Source organism: Phocoena sinus, chromosome 20, assembly GCF_008692025.1.
Source record: "Phocoena sinus isolate mPhoSin1 chromosome 20, mPhoSin1.pri, whole genome shotgun sequence".
NCBI classification, from domain to species: domain Eukaryota; kingdom Metazoa; phylum Chordata; class Mammalia; order Artiodactyla; family Phocoenidae; genus Phocoena; species Phocoena sinus.
In genome coordinates, this window is record NC_045782.1 from 2425521 (window position 1) to 2444003 (window position 18483).

Below are 18483 nucleotides of genomic sequence, written 5' to 3' on the forward strand. Positions count from 1 at the left end.
CCTCCACAGAACACCGGACAGTTTGAAAACAAATGAAGTAAAAGAATCGGTTTAAAGTGGAGGCTGAAGGGGAAGGGAAAACCTTAAATGGCAGTTTCCAATTTTAAGTTCAGTTCATAGCCCCAAAACTCATTAACTCACAGTTACATGCTTGACTCATGGACTATAAAAATTCTGTGAAATGTTTAAGAAACCTGGTCAAGGTTTTATGTGCAACAACCTCATATCATAAACATATATAATTGTATTCTAGGATGAAAATAATATACTAAAACCAGATGTCATTGTTGTAAGTAACGAGCACACATTTATCTGAATTTGGAGATAAACTCAGAACTAGCCTCCAACGTTTTGCAAACAGGTAATAAAATACAGTAAAATGAAGTCAGTCTATTTAAATTTCTCTTTGAATCTTCCCATATTAACAAAGACACACATACTCACACACAAATTTACTCAACAGGAAACTTATCTTGCAAAACAGTATTTCAAATGCAATCCTAAAAAAAAACACCAATAAAACAAAAAAAACAAATCCTTTCTCCCCAGGAACTCCTGGCTTTTGGCCTACAATCTCTGCATAATCAAAATGTACTTGGATAGGTTTTCAAGGTGGCCTAAGCTGTCTTGGAAAAAGAGCTAAAAATATACTTTGCTGTGGAAGGACTACAGACGCCTCTTTAGATGACCAAGAATGACTCCACCAAGGGTCACAAGAGAGGTGAAATCCACATTTCACCAAAGCAGGAAAAGGACACAATTCAATTTTCTTTTAAATGATCAAATAATACTTTTCGATACAAAAGTATGGCATACGGGAATGGCCAAACACTGGATACTAAACTGAGGCAAATTGGGTCTCATTAATTCTCACAAAGCAGTTCAGCTCTAGTCCAACACCAAAATCCCAGGAGACAGGGAGAGGCTAAGGACCACCCCTGGGATATCCCAACCACCTAAGAGTCTCTGGGTTGGCGAGGGTTTGGAGAAAGCCCATCTGAGCCTATCTCGGGGTCCAGCCTCCAGGAGAGGATACAGAGGCTAGAACCATCCAAGTGAATTCTGTAATTTGTATGAGATCAGAGTGGTGCTAAACTGGAACAGAATTTCTCCTGTAAAATAATCTAAAGCATTCTTCCCTTTGCGGGGCGGGGAGGAGTTACTCTGGGGGAATGTCATTAACAAGGTGTTTTATTTGTGGCCTCTTTTGACATACTGACATCTCACTTAGAAGACAGATAAAGGGGAGCTAAAGAAAAAAACATTTTAGACTACCCTACCCCCGAAAAAGTATGACAGGGAAAGGAATACATTAATATGGGCATAATCATTTCATTAATCTAAGAATACAGACATTCAATAAACAATTCTTGAGTGAAAACAACACTACGCTATCCCTACCTAAGGTGAGAAAGGAGAAGTTTCCAAAGACAGCAGCAGCAGGCAGACGGCAGCAGGCAGATGACTGAGAACCCTATGGCACAGCGGCACTGTACTGACCTAGTTCTCTAAACTGAGCAATATTCACTCCAGCTATAAGAATGAATATATTTCAAAGTGAAAATGGACAGCTATTGGGACCCCCCTGGCGGTCCAGTGGTTGGGACTTTGCCTTCCAGTGCGGGGGGGGTGCGGGTCTGATCCCTGGTCGGGGAGCTGGGATCCCACATGCCTCGCAGCCAAAAAACCAAAGCATGAAACAGAGGCAATACTGAAACAAATTCAACAAACACTTAAAAAAAAAAAAAAAAAAAGGACAACTATTTACCAACCCTCTCCTCCACCAACACAAAGAACAGGGTATTGAGATCAGAAAAATTTTAACTTTGGATGCTTGGGATTAATAGACATGACAATACCTAAGGAGAATAACAAAAGTCACCATTTATTGAGCCTTTGCTACATCCCCAGCAGTGTACTAAGAGCAATGGTGTGCATGAGCTCACCTAAAACACTATCACCCCTAAGTAAGGCACTGGAGAGGCTAAGTAACTTCTACAAGGTATTTTTTTAGCTCAGAGCTATCTTAAAGATCATGTTTTGCTGCCTCCCCTTTGACCTGCTAAGAGAGACTGCTAAAGATTAGGAAGCAAATAAAACAAGGCTAATGAACATTCTCTACTTCTAGGGTATATACCAAAATAAAGTAGAAAAAAAGCAACTGACTTAAAAGGTACTGAATTCTATACAATAATAATAATAATAAACAAAACCATCAAAGACCTCTGAGGGCAGGGACCATCTCTTCTTTGCACACACGGCCTCCCCAGCACCTAAGGGTTCTTAGCTCTCAACACACCATTCCAACAGCAAGTCCTAGCCTTCCTTCCATGCCCGCCCCCAAGCCTCCCATGCTTCTCCATCTTGACTAACCCCATCCTCATCTCTTGCTGCAAGAAACTCCTAATTGGACTTCCCACTTCAATACTTTCCTCCACTCAAAAAGCCAAATGTTTTTTAAACCATAAATCAGAACACATCACTCTTCTGCTCAAGACTCCTCCAGAGCTGCCACACCCTTCAAACAGAATCTGAACTCCTCACTGTGGCCCAGGGGCTCCCACCCGCCCCCACAACTGCTCAGGAGGCCACAAGGAGCTTCCTTCCAGCTCCCCTCACCCAGGGGCCAGGTCCTTCCTTGACTCAGGCCTTTGTCCTTCTTTACTCTCTGCCTGGAATGCTCTTCCTGGCTTCACCCTTGGGGCCAAGGACTCCTCAAAATTAGGTCTCAGTTCAAATGCCATCTTCTCATAAGGGCCTTTCCCAGCCACCCTCCAGTTACCCTTTTTGTTCTTCTATAGATTAATCATAATCTGAAATGCACTCGTTTGTTTTACTTAAACTGGCTTCCCCCACTAGAATATAAACTCCTGTTTGATTCCCTACTACATTTGTTAGACAAAAGAAACAAGAAATGTGCAGAACTTATTTGAAGGAAAGTTTGAAAATCTACTGAAGAACATAAAAGTCTGTTTGAAAAAAAGGATAGGATGTACACAAGGTGTCAATTTTTCCTAAAATTAACCTATGAATTCAATATTGCCAATCACTATTCAGTATTCCCCATAAAAATCTCAGCAAGATTTCTTTTTGAACCTCACAGAATGATTGTGAAGTTCATCCAGAAGAATACATAGACCAGAACTGCCAAAGTCTGAAAAAAAAAAAAAAAAAGAGTAATAACAGATGACTAACCCTACTAGTATTAAAATTATACAACAACAGTAATTTAAGGAATATGATAACATATATCAAGAAAACATAACAGATTAGAAACAGTTCCAAACATATTTAGTAAACTGATAAAAGGTGCAAATCTGGTAACTGGGGCAAAGGCTGGATTATTCACCAAATGGTGCTGACACAACTGGTTATTTCAGGGGAAAAAACATACACACCTCTATCCCCCCAAAATATATGTCTACCTCATGTCGTATACTAGAAATGAATTCCAGATGGACCCCAAAAATTAGAAGTTTAAAAAAAGGAAAAGAAAGGAAGGCAAAGCAAAAACATAATAATAATAAAATAAAAAATTAAAATCTAAAGACTTCTTTGTTTTAAAAAATACAATCAAGGGACTTCCCTGGGGGCACAGTAGTTAAGAATCCGTCTGCCAATGCAGAGGACACGGCTTCGAGCCCTGGTCCAGGAAGATCCCACATGCGGCAGAGCAACTAAGCCCATGCACCACGACTACTGAGCCTGCACTCTTGAGCCTGTGAGCCACAACTACTGAACCCGTGTGCCACAACTACTGAAGCCCATGCGCCTAGAGCCCATGCTCCGCAACAAGAGAAGCCACCACAATGAAAAGCCAGCACACCAACAACGAAGAGTAGCCCCCAAACTCAGAAGCTAGAGAAAGCCTGCACACAGCAACAAAGACCCAACGCAGCCCAACAAAAAAAAAAAAAAAAAATACAGTCAAGGTATACAATCAAGTCTCTCACTCATGTGCCTTCTTAGTTCTCCATCCCTACAGCAAGCAACAAGGAATACCACGTTTCCTAGGTTTTGTTTCAGAAATATTCTGATATAAAGCGAATATGTACACATTATTTTTCCTCTTTAAAACAAGCAGTAGCATACTATACTTAATATTCCTCACTTTGCTTTTTCAGTTTAATAGATGGATGAATATTTTAAATTTAGACTAAGGAAGGTCTAAGCAGAGCATGAAACTCAGAAGCCATATATAGACCAATAATGAAAACAGCTAACATTTAGAATTTTTAACTTACCGTGTGCCAGCCACTATGCTAAATGTTATTACATTCTCTATTTCCATTCTACAAATAAGGAAATTAAGGCTTAGAGAGGTTAAGTAATCTGCCCAAGGTCACATAGCCAGCACAGTCCCCGTTGGATATATCTGACTACATAATACTACAAAAGAACAGCTGGGGGGGTAGGGGGATGTGCGCATACGTAAAAATTGAATACCCTAATATGTAAACAGCTCTTCAAATCAATCTGAAAAACATCAATCCATCAAAAAATAACCAAAGAACAAAAGTAGATAATTCTAAAAGAAATACAACTCCCTTCATTAAAAAATGTTCAGCGTCAGTAGTGATTGATAAAGGCCAATCAGAATCACTTTTTTTTTTTCCACTTTTTTTTTTAATTAATTAATTTTTTGTCCGTATTGGGTCTTCGTTGCTGTGCGTGGGCTTTCTCTAGTTGCGGCGATCGGGGGCTACTCTTCGTTGCAGTACGCGGTCTTCTCATTGCGGTGACTTCTCTTGTTGCGGAGCATGGGCTCTAGGCGCTCGAGCTTCAGTAGTTGGGGCTCACGGGCTCCAAAGCACAGGCTCAGTAGTTGTGGCGCACGGGCTTAGCTGCTCCCCGGCATGTGGGATCTTCCTGGTCCAGGGATCAAACCCGTGTCCCCTGCACTGGCAGGCATATTCTTAACCACTGTGCCACCAGGGAAGTCCCTTTTTCCACTTCTTAAATTGGCAAAATGCTTTAATGTGCAATATCCAGTACTGGCCAGGGTCTGGGGCATACCCATACACTGTGACAATATCCATCCAGATCTACACTATTCATATATCTGCAACACTACTTCAGAAATCTATGCTACAAAGCTGCTTGCATAAATGTACAAAATAAATACACATACACACACACACGCAAATAATTCACTACAGCTTTGTTTTTCTGACAAAACAGTACTGGCCGGAAACTAATTAAACAAATTATAGTGTTTTCTTTTTATAAGTGGAATACTATGTAACTGTTAATGATAGAAGTAGCTCTAAAAATACCAACATGGAACAGCAGTATACACAAGAACAGCATATCATGGTCCCACAATACAGAAAATTACATACACACAGAGAAAAAAAAAAAAAAACCTAACGAATACACAACACTTAGCAAGTTACATCTAGGAAGTGGTGCTTCAATTTCTTTATATACTTCCATATTGTACTTCTGTAAAATAATGTATTACTTATAATAAATAAAAGACAAGTAAAGATTTCAAACTAACATATCCCCCTTCACTCATTAAAATGGTTTTGTGTAAATAGGGAGTAACTTCCTCCACCCTCCCCTCCTGCTCAGTTGATGCCCTCCCCCCTTCGCTCCTCCCATTCTCTCACACTCACACACAAACACACACACACACTCAGTTAATGGACTACACATTCCCTACTTCTGGTATATTTACACTGTGTATATTTTAGGCTCTAACTCCTAGAAAGCACAAGTTTTGATTTCATTCCAAATACTTAAAAGTTATCGTTATTCAAAACTGAATTAAAAGAACTTAATCAAAAAGTAATACAAAGTTAAACGTCTTTGAACAGGGGTTCAAAGGCATGATGATTACTACTTAAAACATTTCAAAATTATACAAATCCCTGTGCTATTGCCAAGGGAAATGAACTGCCGAAAACAGATTACTCTGATGCTAAACTGTGTATGACAACAAAAATGTCAAGAAAAGAGCCTATCAGTTAAATAAAGTATGGGGGGGGGAGGCAATCTGTAACCATAAAGGTTATGGCCCTCCTAACAACTTAGTCAAATTTTCCTAAAAAAATGTAACCTCAATTTATTCTGGTTTAATTTCAGTTTATGTATAACGAAGGAAAAAAACAGAAAAACACTCCAAACTTTATTCCTCAAGTAGAAACTGCCGGCGGGGGGCAGGGATCAAAATCATTTGGTAATCTTAACTTTCCTCTTCCTTTGTTCTGGACTAAGCTACTCAAAAATTTAATTTTTGATATAAAACTAATCAAGTACTATTCTTTCAAAGGGATCCCTCCAAAGGGATTTTATAATAATCCTATAAACCAACTATTCCTAATTCACATTTTTTCCCTAGCACTGAACTCCAAAGTTCCCTGCATATATAAATTAACACATTTTTGTTCTAATATTACTGAAATACAAATAATCTGATGAACTGATTCTGTGCTTACTTTCTCTTTCTCCCAAAAATCCCAGTAAACTGAGAGAAATACTTTTTTAAAGAAACGCTTTAATAATTCACTGATAACAGGGCTTCCCTGGTGGCACAGTGGTTGAGAGTCCGCCTGCCGATGCAGGGGACACGGGTTCGTGCCCCGGTCACGGGAAGATCCCACATGCCGCCAGAGCGGCTGGGCCCATGAGCCATGGCCGCTGAGCCTGCGCGTCTAGAGCCTGTGCTCTGCAACAGGAGAGGCCACAACAGTGAGACGCCCTTGTACGGCCAAAAACAAAACAAATCAAAAACAAACAAACAAACAAAATAATAATTCACTGATAACAGACATTTTATCTCACTGACACTGGTGAATTTCTACCTGTTTTTTTATTTAAAAAACTACTCACCATCAAGTTCCCAAATGTGTATCCGTCGGCTTCCACAGCTGCACCAAGCAGCTGGCTGCTTATTATGCATTCAACAATTTCTACTACACCATTCCTGGGGACAGAGTGTTATTTCTGGGAGGTGGGTGAGGGGAAGGATCAAAAAATAACTGAGACACAGACATGCCCACAATGGGCTTATGGTCTAGTGGGGACTAAACGGGCATGCACATAAATAACTATGACGTTTATAGCAGAGGCGTAAGTGAGGCATTAAGAATTTCCAGACCATAAAACACTTTTCTTCAGAGAAGAGGAAGGAGGAGGGAGACTGACTTCCTGGATGAAGTGATATGTGCTCAAAACCCCTCAAAAAATAGGCAGTATGTAGGTGCGGTAGAGTTTGGAAAAGTAAGGTAGGGAATAGCATTCCAGAAAAGAGCACAGAATGGTGAAAAAAACAACCTTCTTAATGCAACACAAAAGAGGCATACTATTTAACAGCCCAAGTGGAATAAAAAAACATGCTATGGGACTTCTTCCCTGGTGGCACAGTGGGTAAAGAATCAGGCCTGCCAATGTAGGGGACATGATTTCGAGCCCTGGTCCAGGAAGATCCCACGTGCCACAGAGCAGCTAAGCCCGTGCGCCACAACTACTGAGCATGCGCCCTAGAGCCCGCGAGCCACAACTACTGAGCCCACAAGCCTAGAGTCCGTGCTCCGCAACAAGAGAAGCCACCGCAATGAGAAGCCCGCGCACCGCAATTAAGAGTAGCCCCCCGCACGCGGCAACTAGAGAAAGCTCATGCGCAGCAACGAAGACCCAACGCAGCCAAATATAAATAAAAAAATAAATAAAATTGATTAAAAAACCACACCATGCCATGCTTCAGTATTCATGTGAGGACATTAGTTTAAAAAGAATACTACGCCTTTTCCTTAAAATAAATTTTTATGGCATGAGTACCTATCGAAAACTAACATTCTATATGAGCTTTTCAACACGGCATTAAAAAAAATGTTTACGCTATTTATCTAGCTTCATATAACAATTGAAGTTTCTCACACTTAAAAAAAAAGTTCAGAAGTTTGAGAGTAAGTGAAGCAAGCAATAACTAATATATAAAATAATTTAATCTATCTATTTGTATCTCAGAGGTACTAACCATTGGCATAATAAAATTTCCATCACTGTAACACTGGAATTCCATGAACATCAGTAGGTCCAGATAACCTTAAAGACATTTCTGTTTAAGAAGACAGAAGGTACTGTCATTTCATTTTTTAATCATCATAGCAGATTAAAAATGAAACATAATTCCTGGTGATCAGTTACTAATGTAGATCAATACCAAGTTTTTTCAAGCTACATTTTCACTGCAGAAATGTAAAGTTTAGGGGGAGTAGCTAAATTCAATATCTAAGCTGAGTGACTGAGCACTCATTTCCCACCAACCCCAATTTTTGTTTTAAGTAGTAGTCAATCATCACATTGACTCATCCCATGGATGATATGGTGTCCCAGAAGAAGCTACCCTGGAAGGCAGAAGACTGGATTCTGCTACTGGCCAACAGTAACAATTTAGGCCAGACCCCTTCAATTCAGTGACCCTCAGTTTATTCACCAGTAAAACAAGTAAGACTAGATAATCTACATGACTCTACATTCTGTAACTCTATAAATTATGAGCATTTTATTTTAACCAATTTAGATTTGTCTTTGAGATTATTAAATAAAAGTAACAGCAGCACACATGGAAGAATCAAACTGAAGAGCTCCCCAGGAACATTCTTATGTCTTTGTATGGTCTCATTTTCACATGCAAAGAGGAGCGCCCCCCCCAAAAACAATATGTATCTGAAAACAATCCAAGTAATATTTTTACCACACACGCTTACAAGCTTCTGGGGTAGAGAAGTAAAAATGTTCATGGAAAACCACCACCACCATAATACCAAAATAAAAAACAGAGGCTCTACATACAGTTATTGCTACATGACAGAAGCTTTCACTAGCTTTTTCAATACTCCTAAGGAGTCCTGATAGAAAACCAATGTTTTTTTTTTTTTTTTAGAGGTATCTAACACAAGATTTGATACTCTTTATTAAATTGCTATTTATTAAGATAGAATTCTCAAATTTTTTGAGCAGCAATACTGGCATGGCTTCAAACCAGGTGCACTGAGAAACTCAAAGAAATGTGAGACCTTTGCTCTTCAGAGATCCTCACAATGTAGTTGGGGGAAAACAGGCCATAAATACCGGGGAAATTAAACAGCCATAAAATAAAAATACTAAATCAATAAGACAATTAAAGGGACAGGGCAGCATGACAGGAGACGCCAAGTCACCTCGAGCTGGACTGATCAGGAGAAGCAGCTGGGCTTAAAGTCAGAGGAGGCTGGAATGGGCAGCTCTAGACCTGACTGTCAAGGAGTATGAGGCTGTGGGGATGCATGGCTCCTAGGAGGAAACATAATAATAATATTCTATCTAAATGTAGTTTTGCAACATTAAACCTGAAAAGGACAAAGTATCAATCTACAGACTGAGTTCTTTGTGCATGTAACTGATCTGGTCAACTTTATACTTTTATAGAATTCAGTAACATGCTGTAAACATAAGGCATGCCACACTGGTTGAACAAGTGAATGAACTACACACCAACAGATAAGTCCAGACATAATAAACTCTGACAACCTTTGTACCATATTCCAGTAAAATCCAGTCTCTGAAGTAAATGAACACAAGGAAGTAACTAAGTATTTGAGATCTCTACCATTCTCAGGCATCAGTTAAGAATTTGAAATTGCAATTAAGACAGGTCACAAAAAAAAAAAAAAAAGACAGGTCACAAAATACAGTTAAAACTGAACAACAGGGGGCTTCCCTGGTGGTGCAGTGGCTAAGAATCTGCCTGCCAATGCAGGGGACACGGGTTCGAGCCCTGGTCCAGGAAGATCCCACATGCCACGGAGCAAACTAAGCCCGTGCGCCACAACTACTGAGCCCACGTGCCACAGCTACTGAAGCCCGCGTGCCCAGAGCCCATGCTCCACAACAAGAGGAGCCACTGCAATGAGAAGCCCGTGCACTGCAACGAAGAGTGGCCCACACTCACCTCAACCAGAGAAAGCCCCGCGCACAGCAATGAAGACCCAACACACAGTCAAAAATAAATAAATTTATTTAAAAAAAAAAAAAAACTGAACAACAAAACAAACACAAAAACCTGAGAAACAAATAGCCTGACATTTACCTACATCAATCCCTGGCATATTGAAAGGCCTCTGCTTTTCTCCTGCAGATAACAATGGCAAGACAATCTCCCACTTCACAAAATTTACCAAAAAAAAAAAAGCTTAAAAATAACTTGATTAATACAAATATGCTTGGCCTTGGGACAAATTTTACTCAAATTCAAAGAAAGTTAATTTTGAGCATTCCGTGTTTTAAAAAATTATGTGGGCAGGGCAAATTCTTAAGTTTTACTACGTGATTAAATCCAACAAGACACCCAGTTAAAAATATTTATTCCTGGGCTTCCCTGGTGGCACGGTGGTTAAGAATCTGCCTGCCAATGCAGGCGACACGGGTTCGAGCCCCTGATCCAGGAAGATCCCACATGCCGCAGAGCAACTAAGCCCGTGCGCCACAACTACTGAGCCTGCGCTCTAGAGCCCGCAAGCCACAGCTACTGAGCCTGTGAGCCACAACTACTGAAGCCCGTGCGCCTAGAGCCCGTGCTCCACAACAAGAGAAGCCACCGCCATGAGAAGCCCACGCACCGCAACGAAGAGTAGCCCCTGCGGTCTTCCCTGGTGGCACAGTGGTTGAGAGTCCGCCTGCCGATGCAGGGGACACGGGTTCGTACCCCGGTCAAGGAAGATCCCACATGGCGCGGAGCGGCTGGGCCCGTGAGCCATGGCCGCTGAGCCTGCGCGTACCGCAACGGAAAAAAAAAAAAAAAAAAATAGTAGCCCTGGCTCGCCGCAACTAGAGAAAGCCCGGCGCACAGCAACAAAGACCCAATCAATGCAGCCAAAAATAAATAAATAAATAAATTTATTTTTTTTTTAATTTATTCCTCATAGATCATGAAGAAAATCACACCTATATAAATATGTCACAGCAGGTTAGCAGATATATTTGGTAAGCTGTAATGTGAACACATTTCCCTAATTAGAATACAATGTTTATTCGTTCAATAAACATTTGCAGTGTCAATATCCTAGGCAGTGCCTTCAAGATAAAGTCAGAGAAGGGCCCACCCTGCTCCTCAATAGGAGATAAAACAGGTACGTACCTAAATACAAGGTAGAAAGTGTAAATGCCATGAGAGGAGATGTGCAGTTAAAGCATTTCAGGAGAGAAGAGGGAGCTGTTACCCTGGCACAGAAATATAACCTTTACGATCTCTGTAAAGCAATTTTCTGGGGTAGGAGTCCAACATATGGCAAGCCTTTTGTAAAAGGAAAGAGTATTTTGGTACTGCAAGCAATCACATCCTTATGTATGTATGTGCATATTATTTATATACATGTGTGTGTGTTAACCTTGATTTCCATTAACAGGTGTGCTTAAAGCAAGGCAAAGCAACTGTGTACTATAAATATTAAAATAAATAAATAAACCTCCACTGGATTTTAACAGAATGAGAAAATAAAGACAATGTTTCTTTCTGCAACAATTTGCTTATTCCTTCTGTAATCTTCACCCATGTCTAAATAATATTCTAAAATTGGTCTGCTCCTGAGATCGGGCAAGTTAGTTCTGCCAATAAATATCTTTACCAAAGGATACATCAAAACATTTTCAAAAAGTATTAAAAATCAAATAATGCCATCAACTCTTCAGTTATCCAAGAGAGTCACATGTGACCTATCAGCAGCAGTTATTGATCACGACATGTTGCACGAATGAATGAATATTTGTAGGCATTTTAAAATCCCAGGCCTGTTGCTCTTTACGCAACGTTCCGCCTCGAGTCACCGCCTCACCAAGATGCACGCAAGGAATGTAAATTTCAGTACAATTAGGATATACTTAGGGAAGCAAATCTGATGCAGGTGAAAACACTAATCCCACAGATTAGAATCACCCACACCTCTGCTCTCCAAGGTTAACTCTGGAGAAGCGGCACTGTAGCATGCAACATCGGTAAAAGAAAACTGACTCTCTGTGAGCAAACACTTTTCACAAATATCACCTATTCCCACCCACACCTTTAATACACGACTATACCTAATCCGGCTAATTCGAAGAATTCAGTCTCCTCGCCACTAAGACTGACTTCTCAATTACAGTTTCTCGAATCCCTCCTCCCCCCAAAAGAGAATTCACATTAAACAGCAACGATAAAAGGCAGAAGATACCGGGTTCCGATCTCCACCGTCTCCCCCGCCCTCCCTTCGCCATTACACCCCAAGTGGTTTGCTCGCAAAGGTGAACTAGTTTGCTCTTCAGGCACTTGTCCACCGCTGTCACCCGCCCTGACCCCTTGCACACTCCCGGACAGCCACCAACTCCGCCCCGGAGGGAGAGCAGGCCGCCACCTGCGCCGGCCCCACCCGCGGCCCCGGCCCGCGCCCGCCTCGGGCCCCGCAGCCCGCTCCCCGCAGGACACCCTGGGTGCCCCGGCCCGGCCGCAACCCATTCTTCCTCCAAACTCCATAAGCCTCCCCCGCTCCCCGCCGCGCCCGGCTCGCCCCGGCCGCCGAGGGCAAGAGGCCGGCGGCTGGGCGGGTCCCGAGCCGCCGGGCCCGCGACGCCCCTCGCCGGCCGGAAAGCCTCCCCCGCGGCTGGTGCCCCGGAGCCCTCGGCGGCCCCGGGCTAGCGGGGGCCCGGAGGCCGGACTGCGGGCGCCGGGCCTACTCACCGGGAGCGGACGAAGCGCGGCGGCCGACGCGGCCCCGGGCCTGAGGGGCAGGACGCGGCCTCGCGTGCGGCCCTGCCCGGGCCCTGGTCGGCGCGGCGAGCCGGGCGCTCACTCCAGTCGCCGCCGCCGCCGCCGCCGCTGCTGCTTCGCCACCTCGGCCGCCATTTTGATTCAACCCCTCTCCTCCGCCCCCCCCACCCCCCGGCCCGGCGACCGCGGCTGAGGCTGCTCCGGCTCCTCCTCCTTCCGGAGGCTGGGAGGCCGACTCCCGCCGCTGGCCGAGCTTCCCGGCCCCCTGGCGTACCCCCTTGGCCCGGCGGCGGACCCAGGGTGCTGCCGTCGCGCCCGGGACTCCCCGCGGGCGTGAGAAAGGGAAGGACGCGAGGCCGCGCCCCGGGCCTGAGAGCCGGGGCTGAGGGCGGGAGGGAAGCGGGGGCCCGGGGGGCGCGCGGCCACCCGCGCAGCTGCTTCCCAGGCTCAGGCTGCGTTCGCAGCGGGCCTGCCAGAAAGGCCGCGCGAGGCCGACCCGCCCGTGATGCCGGCCCTCCCTCCGGCCCCTCCGAGGAGCCCGGGCCCCCGCGCCCGCCAAGTGCGCTCTCGGCCTCACGCTCCCAGGGAACTGACCGGACGGGCCTCGCCACCGCATACTTTTCCTTTAGAGAAGGCGCCACTCCACATCCCGGAATTAGGAGAAACAAAGTCGGTGTTCACCCGGATAATTACGAGAAAGTCCGGGTTTTAAGAAATGAGTGATAAAATGGTGACGTAAAGACAGGAGGAACTCGCACGGAAGATGCTGGAGGTTCTTTTCAGACGCTTCCCCTTAAGTACTGTGTGGACGGCAAGGGGGTTGGCTCAGCCCTGAAACGGAGCGTGCACGAGAGCTCGTAAAGGCCGCGTAAAGTAGCGGCAGCCCGTGAAGAGGGGCTGGGAGGCGTCCGTGTCAGAGCACACCGCCCGACGCTTAAACCCTCCGGCCGTTGGAGCAGGGCAACCGGACGGATTTCCACTCGGAACGCGGTTTCCGCGAGCGCCGGTCTCCCGCCGGAGCCGGCCCGGCGGCCGCCTCCCCTCCTGCGCAGGCGCAGTGCCTCCTCAGGGCATGGAGGTGGTGGGTCTGCTGCTCTGTGTGGCGGCGGCGGCCCTGACATGGGGCTTCCTCTGGGTTTGGGACTCCTGGGAGCGAATGAAGAGTTCGGAGCAAGCTGGCCTGCCGGGAGGCGGAAGCCGGACTCTGTTGGTGACCGCGCACCCCGACGATGAAGCCATGTTCTTTGCTCCCACCGTTCTAGGCTTGGTCCGCCTGCGGCACCAGGTGTCCCTGCTCTGCTTCTCCGCAGGTAGGAAGCTGTAGGCGGGGCGCGGGGAGCCGGGGCGGAGAAGGCATTTAGGCGCCAACCTGTCTCACTCGACTTCTTCCCGGAGGGGTCTCTGTCGGAGGGAACCAGGTGAATACACTGGAGGTCCTTTATCCGGGCGCTTCACCGAGAATCTGTGGCCCCAGCCTGAGGGCTGTAGGGCCGGCTTCCCAGGTGCGTTGGGAGGCGTGGGCAGCGTGCGAGCTCCGCTCTCCGCTAGCAGGATCCGGTAGCTCACATTTGCTTCCATTCAGTACCTACATCCGCGTTGGGAACTGCGACTGTAGTCAGTATCCTGTGGAACATTTTCATTTCCAGGAGGGCCAAGAATAACGACCAAACAGAATGTGGGCTGTGTCATTCCTGATCAACCCTTCAGTCCACTTTGTGCTAGAAAGATGCATGTATCAAATTGAAGAGAGAGTTCATTAGACTAGAAAATAATCTTATAGGTCATTTTAGAGTTCAACTCCACCCAGCTTTCACTGGGGCCTTTCAAAGAATTAAGTCCTTCTTTACCATACAGAAAAGATGGAATGAGAAAACAAATTAACCATGATACTGGGTTATGGTGGTAATTGCACAGCTGTATAAATGAAATAATTGAAGTGTACATATATAATGGGTGAATTTTATGGTATGTAAAAATCATACCTCAATAAAGCTGTTTTTAACAAATGCCCAGTGACTTCTTTTCCCATTTGGTTGTTTCGTACCAGTTCTTTTTCTATACAGATTTTTCTCAATAAGCACATTTTATAAGACTTTATATTTTTCACCGAATATTACCTTTTCATTAATTTCTCAAATATTTATTAAAGATTCTTGTGCACTGCTTACTATTAAAATGGCCAAAATCCGGAACACTGACACCACCAAATGCTGGTGAGGATGGGGCACCAAGGTACTCTCATTCATTGTTGGTGGGAACGCAAAATGGTTCAGCCACTTTGTAAGGCAGTTAGTTTGGTAGTCTCTTACAAACCTAAACATACTCTTACCAAACCATCCAGCAGTAGCCCTCCTTGGTATTTACCCAGAGGAACTGAAAACATGTTCACACGAAAACCTGCACACAGATGTTTATAGAAGCTTGATTCATAATTGACAAAACTTGGAAGCAACCAAGATGTCCTTCAGTAGGTGAGTGGATAAATAAACTGTGGTCCATCCAGACAATGGAATATTAGAGGCAAAAAGAAATGAGCTATCAAGCCATGAAAAGGAAGAATTTTAAATGCGTATTACTAAGTGATAGAAGCCAATCTGAAAAGGCTTTGTACTGTGTGATTCCAACTATGTGACAATCTGGAAAAGGCAAAACTATGGAGACAGTAAAAAGATCAGTGGGGATCAGGGGTTGGGATGAGAGGATGTATAGACAGAGCAGAGAGGATTCTTAGGGCAGTGAAAATACTCTGTATGGTATAATATAATGATGGATGTAGTCATTATACAGTTGTCCAAACCCATAGAATGTACAAGACCAGGAGTGAACCCTAATGTAAACCATGGACTTGGGGTGATTATTATGTGTCAGTGTAGGTTCATCGATTGTAACAAGTGTACCATCTGGCGGGAGATGCTGATAATGGGGGAGGCTGTACGTGTGTGAGGGCAGGGAGTATATGGAAACTCTCTGTACCTTACCCTCAATTTTGCTGTGAACCTAAAACTGCTCTTTTAAAAAAAAGTCGTCATAAAAAAACGTTTTTAATTAAAAAAAAGTCTATCTGCCAGGACTTATTCTCTGCCCTAGGAATAAAACTGAAAACAAGCTAGGTGAGGACCATGTCCTTCTGAAACTTATATTTTAAGTATTTACCTATGTTTATAAGAACTAGATATATAGCCTTTTAAATGGTTTCATACAGATAAACCTTAATTTAGTTAGTCATCCCTTATTATACATATATTAGGGTTCCCCCCAGGTTATCTCTATTACAAATAATCTCTTTATGTATAATATTTCTTGAATGACTAACATTTTTTTCCTTCAAAATCTTTTGTTGCAAGATTAAACCATTTTTCATAAATATTGAGAATTTCAATCTAAGCACTTTTCTTCTCAGTTTGTGCTATTAAGGATATTAACTGCAAATATATGCAAGTAATGGCCTCATTTTTTGTTTGCTTTTAATTTTATTTATGTTTCATATTACAACTATGGGAATCAAATTATAAGCAAAATTTGTTACAAGATGCCTGGATTTTATTTACAAAGTATTACAGGTACACAGGATTCTTAATAAATTTCTCCTTATTTTTTAGTAGGTTGGGGCCAGAAATCAAAATTTTTTTAAGTAAAAAATATAACACCACGCCCTTGACACATACTAAAACTCAGTATCTTCATTGTTGTCTTTCATTATTTCCTCTGAATCCAACTTTCTGTTTAAATTGTTTTCTCTTGTAATTTTTTAAATTACTTTTAAAATACCCAACTCATTCAAAAAATGTACAGACTAAACATTACCCACCTTCCTGATTTATTCTAACCTGAAAAACAGGAAGTTAATAACGTGATATAACATAATGAAAGCTGTAATTGACAGAGAAAAGACTGTGGACTCAAAATGGGGAAAAGCATCAATCGGATTAAGGAAACTTCTCCAAAGAGCTTTTCTTTTGAGCTGGTCTTTAAAAATAGGACTTAAGTATACAGGAAATGGGGCAAGCCATTCAGGGCAATAGTAAAAGCATAAGTAAGTCTTGGACTCATTTGAATAACTCATTCTAACTACATCTCCAGTTTTAAGGGGTAGGGAGAAGCAGGAAAAAATGTATTTTGTTATTAGTTGCTCATTTAATCCTCTCAGCAATCCTATGATAGGCGTTACACGTATATATAATTTGTTTTTCTCATTTTTTAACTGTGGAAACTGAACCACGAAGTTAGGTAACTTGACCAAAGTGAAGAGCTAGAACACAGAGGAGCCAGGACCCAGTGGCTCTTTCCTGTTCTAAACCACTGCACCCACACACATTGCCTTGCTGCTGTATCAGTTAAGGAAGTAACCATTTTGATTCCCAGTGTATGTTCCACGAAATACCAGTTCCTCAAGCTGCTATTAAAAAAGAAAGATGTTAATACCTTGACCTGACAAGTTTAGGGAAATTAACCGGATGTGCTATTCCCCCTTTAGAGGTGCACGGTCCTTATTAGACTATCAACATCTTGGAGAAGTCTTGCTATAAAAAATTCCTATTTAATTTTGTTTAGTCCAGCATTTCTCCGATTTATGTAACCATTGAAGTACCTATTAATATACACATGAGAGGAAGCCACAGTAGGTAGTAGGGTGTTGTAGAATGCATGTGCTGGAGAATTAACACAGCCAGTTCTGTGTTTTAGGAAGCTCATACTGGTGGCATATGGAGAACCGTTGGGAGGGAAAGACTGGAGTCGGGAAAACCAGTTCAGCCCATCCTTTCCCCTCCTGACTGCACTGCCACCTCTCATATGACAGAGCTCCGTGTATTTCTGATCTGTATACTGTCCCTTCAGTCAGTTTGACATCCCTGTGCCAATATCATGCTGTAGCTTTTACAACAATTAACTTCTGTAGCTTTTACAACACTGTATCTGGTAGGGCCAGCCCTCTGATCTGTTGTTCCTCAGGGTGTGTTTGCCATTTTTGACCTTCCAAACATGTTATTTTTTTTTATAAATTTATTTTTATTTATTTATTTTTGGCTGCATTGGGTCTTCATTTTGCTGTGTGCGGGCTTTCTCTAATTGCGGTACGTGGGCTTCTCGTTCTGGTGGCTTCTCTTGTTGCAGAGCAGGGCCGCTAGGCGCTCAGGCTTCAGTAGTTGTGGCACGCAGCCTCAGTAGCTGTAGTGCATGGGCTTAGTTTCTCTGCAGTATGTGCGATCTTCCCCAACCAGGGATCAAACCTGTGTCCCCTACATTGGCAGGAGAATTCTTTTTTTTTTTTTTTGCGGTTCGCGGGCCTCTCACTGTTGTGGCCTCTCCCGTTGCGGAGCACAGGCTCCGGACGCGCAGGCCCAGCGGCCATGGCTCACGGGCCCAGCCGCTCCACGGCATGTGGGATCCTCCCGGACCGGAGCACGAACCCGTGTCCCCTGCATCGGCAGGCGGACTCTCAACTACTGCGCCACCAGGGAAGCCCGGCAGGAGAATTCTTAACCACTGTGCCATCAGGGAAGTCCCCAGATACATTTTAGAACTAGTTTGGGCATGCCCAAGGAAGAACCTTGCTGGCGTTTTTATTGGAATTTCACTGACTCTGTTGATCAATATTGGGAAAAATCGACAAGTTTACAATATGAAGCCTTTCTGTCTATGATTTTATGGTACGTCTCCTCATTTATATTGGCCTTTTTTAATGTCCTTTAGTAGATTTATAATAAAGGCCTTACATATATATTGAGATGATTAGTAATTTTGTCCATTCATCTGTT

At 43.5% G+C, this 18483-nt stretch overlaps 2 protein-coding genes across 16 annotated transcripts in view; one reads left to right on the plus strand and one right to left on the minus strand.

Annotated features, from left to right (window-relative positions):
- The window catches only part of NCOR1 (nuclear receptor corepressor 1), a 144789-nt gene extending 131117 nt beyond the window's left edge, over positions 1-13672 (minus strand). For 6 of the 15 annotated variants that reach the window (XM_032616180.1, XM_032616178.1, XM_032616174.1 and 3 more), the window contains exon 1: positions 12698-12886. The gene's annotated coding sequence lies outside the window, so the exon portion shown is untranslated. Of the gene's footprint in view, positions 1-12697; positions 12887-13321 lie in introns of those variants that run through there. The other 9 variants (XM_032616181.1, XM_032616183.1, XM_032616184.1 and 6 more) reach the window with 5 other exon arrangements.
- Positions 13673-13774: 102 nt separating this feature from the next.
- Positions 13775-18483, plus strand: part of PIGL (phosphatidylinositol glycan anchor biosynthesis class L) — a 55830-nt gene continuing 51121 nt past the window's right edge. The window contains exon 1 of the mRNA XM_032616195.1: positions 13775-14037. Within this exon, the coding sequence (XP_032472086.1) occupies positions 13800-14037 (238 nt within the window). The 5' untranslated portion in view covers positions 13775-13799. The remainder of the gene's footprint in view (positions 14038-18483) is intronic.